This window comes from Propithecus coquereli, unplaced genomic scaffold (assembly GCF_000956105.1).
Source record: "Propithecus coquereli isolate 6110/MARCELLA unplaced genomic scaffold, Pcoq_1.0 Scaffold425, whole genome shotgun sequence".
In the NCBI taxonomy this organism is placed as follows: domain Eukaryota; kingdom Metazoa; phylum Chordata; class Mammalia; order Primates; family Indriidae; genus Propithecus; species Propithecus coquereli.
In genome coordinates this window covers 1,370,966-1,381,144 of record NW_012150008.1, presented here as the reverse complement: position 1 = coordinate 1,381,144, position 10,179 = coordinate 1,370,966, and the positions used below count along the sequence as shown (strand labels likewise).

At 46.4% G+C, this 10,179-nt stretch overlaps 1 protein-coding gene across 1 annotated transcript; it reads right to left on the bottom strand.

Moving 5' to 3' along the window:
* Nucleotides 1-6,085: 6,085 nt before the first annotated feature.
* Nucleotides 6,086-8,606, bottom strand: ZSCAN4 (zinc finger and SCAN domain containing 4). The gene is made up of 3 exons (XM_012653598.1): nucleotides 8,211-8,606; nucleotides 6,911-7,076; nucleotides 6,086-6,825 (listed from the first exon to the last, which is right to left on the bottom strand). The coding sequence occupies exons 1-3, from the start codon at nucleotides 8,604-8,606 to the stop codon at nucleotides 6,086-6,088; spliced, it is 1,302 nt and encodes a 433-aa protein (XP_012509052.1).
* Nucleotides 8,607-10,179: the final 1,573 nt, after the last annotated feature.

Here is a 10,179-nt window from a genome sequence, read left to right as displayed (position 1 = left end):
ACCCTGTCATAATGGGAATAGTTCAATCCATGATCAGCTTCTCATGATTAAACCTTAAGTTCATCATCCCTCTTCCCCCATATCCATCCTCTGGCTGCCCTATTCCCCACCTCAGAGTAGATACCCAGCACCGCTGTGACTGATGCCTGTTCTCTCCCCACAGTTCCAGATACTGTGTCCTTCTACAACAATGGGCAGGTGAACAAACAGACAATAAATATCTAAGCTGTGGGCCTAGCACTAGGGCACACTGCCTCTTGACAATGTGGTGGGTGTCACAAACACTGGTTAGGGAGAGAAGTGGCCATGGAGAGGGTGTGGGTGATCTGACGTTGGTCTTATCAGGAAAGACCCCTCAGTTTCCCAAGATCATCCCTCCAGGACAAAAGTAACATGGGCTCACCCCCTTCACCCTTATGACTCTAATTCACCCATGGGGCCATCAGTGCACACTCCCTCTTAGCACATCACTCTTTGAACCACACCTCTCTCACACAGGTGCATTCCCATAGCCACAACCTCAAAGGTTACACACCTGTGCCATGATGGGGACAGTTTATTACACGATCAGCATCTCTCCCAGGACCCCAAATTCACACCCCCATGCATCCATCCCCTACTCACCCTTCTCCCCATCTCCCCACCTCAGAGAACACAAGCCCCAGTGATACTGATGCCCACTGTCTCCTCTCGGCCCCATTGTTTGCTGTGTCCTCCTGCAGCAACAACAGGCGGGTGGGCAACCATCTAAGCACTGAGCCTGGTTTGCAGGCAACCACCCTCTCTTGTAACGCAATTCCCCCAGGATCCTCCAGACCCTGGATCCCAGATACAACCAATGGTCTGAGTTCACACTTCACCCTTATGTCCTCAATGCCAGGGCCCTGGGGCCATTAGTTCACATTTCCTCTGCATGTGTACACCACTCTTTCCATCATGCCTCTCTCACAGCCTCACTCCTGCAGCCACAGCTCACTCCCTGCCCCAGACCATGGGCATCTCCTTGGCCTGCCCAAGGAGGTTACTCAGCACATAGGGCCTAGACAGTGGCTGGCAAATTCAAACAAGATTCAGTACTATCCCAGACCTTCATTGTCTCTACTGCCAGAGGCAGCCTAGAGTCATACCATGAAGGCCTCTACACCGACTCTGTTCTTTGCTTCAACCTCAATAAGAATCAGCTGTGGGCCGGGTGCAGTGGCTCACGCCTGTAATCCTAGCACTCTGGGAGGCCGAGGTGGGCGGATCGTTTGAGCTCAGGAGTTCGAGACCAGCCTGAGCAAGAGCGAGACCCTGTCTCTACCAAAAATAGAAAGAAACTAATTGGACAGCTAAAAATATATAGAAAAAATTAGCCGGGCATGGTGGTGCATGCCTGTAGTCCCAGCTACCTGGGAGGCTGAGACAGGAGGATCGCTTGAGCCCAGGAGTTTGAGGTTGCTGTGAGCTAGGCTGACACCACGGCACTCACTCTATCCCGGGCAACAAAGCGAGACTCTGTCTCAAAAAAAAATAAAAAATAAAAATAAAATAAGAATCAGCTGTAGATCTCCCTAGATACTCACGGCTGTCTTCCACTTCTGGGCCACACTTACAGTCCCCTCACCAGGCACAACCTTCATCTTACTAACCAATTTCATTCAAGGTCCAACCCTAGTGGCTCTCTACCCAGGTCCAGTAAGTCCCAAACATGCCCCTAAGCTAACCTGACAGCATGACAGAAACACCCCAGGTCCCACCAAGAGTTATAGTAAAATCCCGGTGAGTCTGTAAGAGGTAGATAAGCACCGGCCCTAGCATCATCTTGTCTGAATTATTCTTATGCCTCCACATCCATTTCATGTCTACTCATCCCCGAGAAGTTGTGCCCACATGCCAGACCATACTTTCTCTCTGATGTTCCCCATGGACCTGTGTTGTGATACTCACTTCCCACAACCAGGGGCCCAAGCAGAAGACCTGGTCTTTGGCCCTCCCCTCCCCTTCCTGGGAAACTATTATCATTACCATCATGACTAGGCTTCCCCTCTATTAAATGTGACCCACAGCTCTACCCTGGTCCACATACCGTCCACTACTTTTTGGAGAAGTATCCATCCTGAACCTCTCCTCACAGTTCCAGACCTATGGTTCCAGTTGCCCTGAATTTTTCTCTGAAAATTCTCATATTCTTAGTAGGCCAAAAATAAAACTTCTGATATTCCCATTGAAATTATACCTACTCTGAACCTCCCCATCTCAGTTGATGGACCTTTCATTCTTCCAGCTGCCAAAATCGAACCTTCAAATCATCCCTGACCTCTCTCTCTCACATCTGCAAAATCAGAAAACTCAGGTAGCCCTACTTAAAAAACTGATCCAGATCCAACCAATTCTCCCACCCACCACCCCGGCCCTAGTACCGCATTCACCTGGACTATCCCAGTAGCCTCCTCTCTGGTCTTCCTACCACGTCCCTCACCTTACAGTCTGTTTTCCACGTTGCAGCCACGGGGAGCCTGATGATACCTGGATCAGATCACCTTCTTTTTCCACTCCAAACCTCCCATTGTTACTATCACATAAAGAATGGACACTCAGCTTCTCAAGGAGCCATTTCAGGTCTGACTTCTGCCCCATTGCTCCCTGTTTCCGTAAGAAAGGAGGAGACTTGCAGGTCCCTGAACCAGCTCAGCCTCCTCTCCAAGCCTTTGCAATATACACATTGGTAATGATGGCTGGGACAACATTCCACATCTCATTTCTATTGGTTGCCAACAGCTTCATACAACCCTCGGCCTAGACTTAGGACCCTGGGCTTTATATTTGTTCAAGGTCCCAGGGCCCAAGGGTAGGAGAGTGTCAGAACAGCCGACGGACACCGGTAACCCACAGAACACATGGGTGGGGTGAGGATTAGTGACAGTCACCAGTTCAGGCTCCCTAATGATTCTACAGTAATGGGAATCTGTAGAAAGAAGAAAGTCATGAGAATCAAACAACCACAGCTCAGGTTGCCCAATGACCCTGCCCGCGTCTGGAGCGAGGTAGCCTGGGATGGCTGCATTATCCCTGTGTCTCAGTCCTCAGTCCTCCCTCTTACCAGGTGTGTGAGCTTGGACAAGAGCTCAACCTTCTTGTGCCTATTACCATCTCTCTTCCAGTCTGTTTTCCCTCTGAGGAACTTCTGGAAAGTTTTTAGAACCCTATCTCAGACTGTGTCTCTCTCTGTCCACAAATCTCCAAGGCTCCCAATGTCCTGAGGATGAAGGTTAGATTCCTCAGCTGCGACTCTGCCTCACTGTCTGTCCCTGCAGACACGGGATGGACCCCAGGTTCCCGAATCCTCCCAGCTCAGTCGCACCTCCAACCCTTTGCACGTGCCGGTCCCGCTGCCTGTCACACTCTCCCACAGCCCGTCACAACGGGTGTCAGAAATAGGGAGCGCACCCACATGCGTCTCACTGTCCAGCCCAGACACAGGGGCATGGGCTGCAAGGACGTGAGCACGTGCCCCTCACTCGGGGCTTTAGGACCTGGGTCAAGGTGAGGGTGGGTGAGGCTCGGAGGACGCGGCACTGACCTGAGCCGCGTCCCTCAGCCCGGCCGCCGCCATCGAACTCTGTGGGCGGAGCGGGGGACCCAGACACGGCGGTCCCTATCCTGTGCCTGGCCAGGCCATGCGCGGCGGCGTCGCAGATCCTCAGACCCGCCCCTCGCGCCTTCTCCGTCCAGTCACCCGGGTCCGGACGCAGCGCTCCGGAGCTCCCAGCGAGGTGAAAAGACCAGAGAGAAGCCAAAATGACCGCCACGAGGAGGATGCCGGAAGTCCCATCCCATCGCGATGAGCATGCACGGAAGCGTCCCTGTCCTGAGTTTTCATTGGATCAGCTCCCCTGCCATTTAGCGCATTGCACTCTGGGTAGTGTAGTTTCCAAAACTCCACGGGCCTACTCGGAGCGCTCCCCTGCCTTGACCTCTGCGCGCACAGGGAGTGACACGCTGGGCACAGTGCTGGCTACTGGCGACTTCACCCTCCGGGAGAGAGGGAGGCTCTCACCCCTTCTTAAAGGGGCCGTTTCCAGATTTCTGGGGAGTGTTGTCTGTAGCTGATCACTTAAGTGTTTAGACTCTTGAGAGAAATTTCATACTCCCTGAAGCTCAGCGTGCTCCCCGTGGCCAAAAATATTATTTCAGATGACCTCAAAGGGTGCAGCTCCAAATGCACATATTCCACGGAGACGTACAGACACAAAATATGTCTAGTCTTAATGGACCGTAGCAAACATTTTCTTACTGCTATTCAAATGCAGGTAGTGAGAAGCGTTAAAGTCAATTTTGTAACTCTCTACGTACAGTCAGGGACAAGACAAAACAAGATTCAGGTCAGAGCCATGAGGTGGAAGATAAGGAGGGATGTTTAGGCCACCATGAAGCACAGCACAAGAGGGCATCTCTGCCTCTGGTTCCCACAGAGAACACCTCTCATGCCTATGTACTCATGTAATCAGCCAACCGGATTCTTTTTGACTGCTGCACAAGAGAAGAGCCAATGAACTAAGACAGCAAGAGTTGCCCCAGAGAAAGAGTTTAATAATCATGGGACAGCTAGATGAGGAGATGGGAAAAATTTATTAAATCTGTCTCCCCAAGAAACTCTAGGTTGGAGATTTTTAAGGGGAATTTGAAGGACAGGACGCTGGGGAATTGGCACGGCTGATTAGTTGGTTTTAATTTTTTGAGGAACCACTGTATTGGTTTCTACAGTGGCTGGACCATTTTGCACTCTCACCAAGAGTGTACAAGGATTCCAATTTCTCTACATCTTTGCCAATGCCTGTTATTTTCTGTGTTTTTTTTCTTTTCTTTTCTTGTTCATGCTTGTTCTCTTAGCACTTTTTAAAAATATCAGCCATCCTAGCGGGTGCAATGTGATATCTCATTGTGGTTTTCCTTAGGTCCGGAGCCGAGAGAGACACAAGCCTCGTGTCTCTCTCTCTCTCTCTCTGTCTCTCTCTCTCTTGGCTCTGGACCTGACATTTGGTGCCAAAACCCGGGAGGGCACACGGGGTGGACACGACCTCTGGGTCTCTAGCAGGCAAGGCTTGCAACTCAGGAAGCAGTAGGCGGCGGCAGCTCATCCTGGGCTAACTCCCAAATCCTACCTTCCTCTGAGCCCCTGGGTCACCAGTAAGGTTTCCATGAATCTTTGACTAAACTGAGAGAGGTCAGTCTCCCCGGTAGACTAAGAGTCCTTCAGAGCCAGGTAACCTCCCTTGTCTATGACGAGGTGGCCAGGACAAGTCCCGAGCCATGCAGGGGTCCCCCTCTAACTTATCTCTGATCCTGGAGTGGAGGCAGAGCGCTCTAGCTCAGCCGAGGTAAGGTCATTGTCTGCCCGGACCCTCCTGAACCAAGCTGAGAGAGAGACACCAGACCGGGACTCGGGTCTTCCTTGTTGACTCCAAAATCCACGCCCCGAAATATTCTGTTCCTGGTGAGTGGAAGCTCACAAGCTCCTTCTCGTTTCCCGGCCTCTCATTCTCACTCTCGTTTCTTGACTTGTCTCGACTCAAAAGTCCTGCCAGTGAGCCCAAGCAATCCTCCTGCCTAAGCCTCTCTAGTAAGTAGGGCTACAGGCACACTTCACCTTGCCCAGCTAAATTTTTTTAATTTTTATTTTTTGGAGGTAGAGATGGGGGGTCTCATTGTGTTGCCCAGGCTGGTCTTGAACTCCTGGCCTCAAGTGATCCTTGATCCTCCCACTTTGGCCTCCCAAAGTGCTGGGATTACAGATAGAAGCCACTGTACTTGGCCGCATTCCTGGATTTTAAGGAATAAACATCAACATCATGATTCATTCCTTTATTGAACATATTTATTGGTCGTTGGAAATGTGTCAGCCCCTTTTCTAAGCACTTGGAGAGATACTTTAGTGAACAAAACCGACAAATTCCATGCCCTCTTTAGCCTTGCATTTTAATAGAGTGAGACAATAAATGGAAAGCTTAATCAGGAAATTATGCCTTATGTTCTAAGTAGGTAAGTACTATGGAATAATACATACTCGCATGCATATTTATACACATTACATCAGACCAGTAGCTTAGGAAGCTTCTGGTGTGGAGGGAACATTTTTCAGGGTAATTTTCTCATGCATCCTCATGTGGCGGTGGTATGTGGATGACTGGCGGTAGCTTCTGTGGCAGAGGGAACAAGCATAGGGCTTCTCTCCTGTGTGGATTCTCACATGAGCCCGCAGGTTGGTTTTGTGGCTGAAGGACTTTTCACACATGCTGCATGCAAAAGGCTTTTCTCCCGTGTGAATGATCTGATGCACGCGTAAGTCTGATACCTGGAAGAAGCCTTTGTGACACTCAGAACAAACAAACGGCCTCTCATTTTTGTGTCTTCTCTGGTGGGCTGAGAAGTGACAGAGATATTTAAAGATCCTGGGACATTTCTCACATTGATATGACTTTTGAGCTCCATGGAATCTTTCTTGGTGTTCCCCACATGTGGAGTTTCCCTCATTGCTCTGCTTGCTAGGGACAGGCTCGGGGGAGGACTGGTCTGGCTTGGAAAGAAACCCTGGCCCCACATCCATAGGGACATCTTGATAAGAGGGACCCTTGAGGGCCCCTTGCTGGGGCCTGGAGCTGCCTAGCCCTTGTCTTCTGAAGTTGTGTGGGTTTTCACAAGAAACACCTTCCTCTTCAGGCCCGGGACCATTCACTTTCCGGGTAATGAGTAGGGAGGATATTTGATCGCCTTGACTAGTAACACTGTCATTTACTTGCGTAGTTTTCATAGACACGTTGCAGCCATCTTCTTTATCTTCTTGTCCTGTGAAAATGAAGAAGTTACTCAATGAAGTCGTACCCGAGAAGGGGTATAACATCCCTGTGGTGTGCAGATTCACCCGACTCACCTTGTCCTGTTTCCAAGGGAGTATCCTGGGGAGTCCGGAAGTGTGATCCCATATTCTTTGCTGCTGGGGTTCCTGCTGACGACTGTTTTGTAAGGTGAACAATGACTTCTTTCAAGGGCATATTCTCAGAAAACAGAGCTTCCTGTCCCTGCATGCAGACATGGACCTATAAACAAAGCCAGATCACTGTTGTATCTGAATTTGTTGTGTGACAGAAGCCTTTTTGGAAAACCCGCCCTCAACAGGCTTTCACAAGCTCCCAACCATGGAATACCACATATTTTTGTCCTGTCCTTATTTCTGATGGTGTTATTCTTGTTCACAAGCTGTTGTTATGTTCTAACAACATGGACACTGAATTGGCAAATATCGACTCATTGCCCCTAGGGAAAATACAGTTTCCTGGAGTTTCTGGCCACAATATTTTTGTCCACTGATCAATACATAACCTTGTTTTATGTATGTATTTGAAGACACCTTGCTTAATATATATTCTTGATTAATTAGCACTGAACTCAGAGCCAACAGCACTGTAACTCATGCCTGAATGAAACTTAGCCAACACACCTATTATCTCCACAAGGTACATAACAGTTTTCGTGCACTTAGGAAACTAGACAGCACTTCAGCACTATACTTGCTTGTCATTTTAAACAACTAAATCATCACCAAGCACAAAAGTGTGAAAATATGGCACTAAATAGACTGTCAAAAGGACACTTGTTTACAGTCTGAGAGCTAAAATAAGAAGTCAGTGTCCAACCTCACCTGGGAACATGTCTATCAGGGAACTCAAATTTTTTGCCACTCTGCCCATGTCTGCAGATGATGATGAACATGTCTCAGGTATTTGATTTTGAGGTTGCAAATGAATTTTAGCGATTTTGCAAATACGGGATCTGATAATGAGGATTCCCTGTAATTGTCTTGTTACTATGTCTTTCCTGATTAAGGCTCCCCAAAGGAAGAACCAGCTTTTTTCAAAGCATTTCTTCCTCATCCTTGAGATCTCTGCTCAAATGTCAATTTCTCAATCTGGCACCATACTGGCTAAAATTAATTAACTTAAACAATCAATACATTTGGCTCCTTTATGTCATACAGAATGGGTAGATGCCTTTGTGCTTCTTTTTCATGAGAATTTAGGACTATGGGGATCCTCCTTGGTGAGAAAGAGTGTGATCTGACTAATAACTGGACCTACAATAACTTCTTTCTATACTTCTAGGCACCTCCAACCTACTGTACTTGTTCCTTACTCCCCTCTTTCCCTCACCTCAGAGGTCAGAACTCTACTTACTAAGACAGGTGACTTCATACAATCGTCGGTCATTTCTTCCAAGAATTTCTCCAGGTCTCTGCCACTTGACTCCCATTTCTCTTTCAAAATGGACCTGTCATTGCAGTGTCCACTAATTACAAACTGCTCCAGGACCAATTGAGAAATAATTTCATCCTTGCTGTGCTTTTCTGGTTGCAGCCATGAGTGAAAAAACTCATAGAGTCTTCGCAATTCCTGCCTTGCACATGAGTTATTGCTGTTTTGAAATGAGTCACATTGAGTGCTTGATAACTTAGAAACCCCTTCTTCATTCTGGACAACAAGTCTTTGGGTTGGTTTAAACTCTAGAGTTTCTGATCCAAGATCATTCCCAGCTGGTTCACACTGAAATGAGTTTCTCAGATCTAAAGCCATTCTTAGCAAGATTGCTCAGACTCAATTTTGACGCTTCACTCTCTGGTGTCTTATATGTCTCTGGGGATTTGTTTCAACAATTAGTGGATTCTTAAGGACTACAAGCTAGAAATAGAAGAGATATGTATTAATTGCACTACTGGCATAATTAAAGAAAAACAAATCAACCAAAACATCAGACCTGGATAATTTTATGGATGAATTACACCAGACATTAAAGAAAAACAGAACTCTAATTTTACCCAAATATAGATTCTATGCTGTTCTCTCAGAGCATAGAATGAGAGGGAACGCTACTCATTTTAGTTAGCGAGGTCAATACTTTTCTGATAACAAAATCGTACAAGTACATTAAAATAATCCAAAGCAAAATATTTGAAATCAAAACTATTCACATATAAGGAAAACAATACATCCCAAACAAGTGGCGTTCATTTCCAAAATGCAGGAGGGTTGGATTAAAATCCAAAAAATCAATTTACTACATTAACATGATATGATAAGAAAGCATGATATAATCATTTCAGTAGGTACGTTAAATGTTTAATAAAAGTCAGTATTCATTACTGAAAAAAAAGCATATAATAAACTGGGAATATAAGGAAATATCCTTGATGTGAAAAAGTTTTACAAAATAGCTATAGCAAAATCATTCTGCTTGCGTTTGAGAGGGGCGCCCTCTATCACCTCTATGAACATTGGCCTGCTCCCTAACCAGTGAAATGAAGAAAGAAAATTTATCTTTAATGGTCATTTAAGTATTATGTACTACAAAAAAAAGAAAAAGAAAATTTATCAAAAGTCATTAGTTATAGAAGCCCTGATTTTTTTTTTTGTTTTTTGAGATAGGGTCTCAGTCTGTCACCCAGGCTTTTGTGCAGTGGCATTATCATAGTTCACAGTAAGCTCAAACTCCTGGGCTCAGGCCATCCTCCTGCCCCAGTGTACTGAGTATCTGGGACTATAGGTGTATACGACCATGTCTGGCTAATTTTTCATTTTTTGTGGAGATGGGGGTCTCAATCTTGCTCAGGTTGGTCTTGAACACCTGGCCTCAAGTGACCCTCCCACCTAGGCCTCCCAAAGTGCTAGGATTACAGGTGTGAGCCACTATGCCAAGCCCTGATGTTTTTTTTTTTAACAAAAAAATATTCAACAGATATTAGCCTAGATAAATTTAGCAAGGTGCCCGATACCAGGCCAATATACCAAAATGAAGTGAATATTGCAATATTCACTGTGGTTGAAAAATTGAAAAAAAAAAAAACCTTTTCTACTTATGTCTCATTAAACATCAGTATCTAAGAACAAATCTAACAAAAGATATGGAGGAGGTCTACACAGAGAACTACAAAATATAGCAGGTCTTTGTTTCATTCAAAGTCATTTTGTTATTTAGGAGAAAAAATGGATTCTTGGCTGGGCCCATTGTCTTTGTGGAGTTTGCGTGTTCTCCTTTTGTCTGGGTTTTCTTGGGTACTGATGTTTCCTCCCACATCCCAGAGATGTGCATTTTAGGTTAATTGGCAGGTCTAAGTCTAAAAGGTCCCGGTCTGAGTGAGTAGGGTGTGTG

What these genes read in the sequence shown, in the direction of transcription:
- ZSCAN4 (XM_012653598.1), bottom strand. Translation starts at nt 8,606, where the DNA reads ATGGCTTTAGATCTGAGAAACTCATTTCAGTGTGAACCAGCTGGGAAT. An exon ending in GTATGAAGTCACCTGTCTTA is followed by an intron (nt 7,077 to 8,210) that starts GTAAGTAGAGTT and finishes CTTTGTTTATAG; the next exon opens with GTCCATGTCTGCATGCAGGG. An exon ending in TCCCTTGGAAACAGGACAAG is followed by an intron (nt 6,826 to 6,910) that starts GTGAGTCGGGTG and finishes TCATTTTCACAG; the next exon opens with GACAAGAAGATAAAGAAGAT.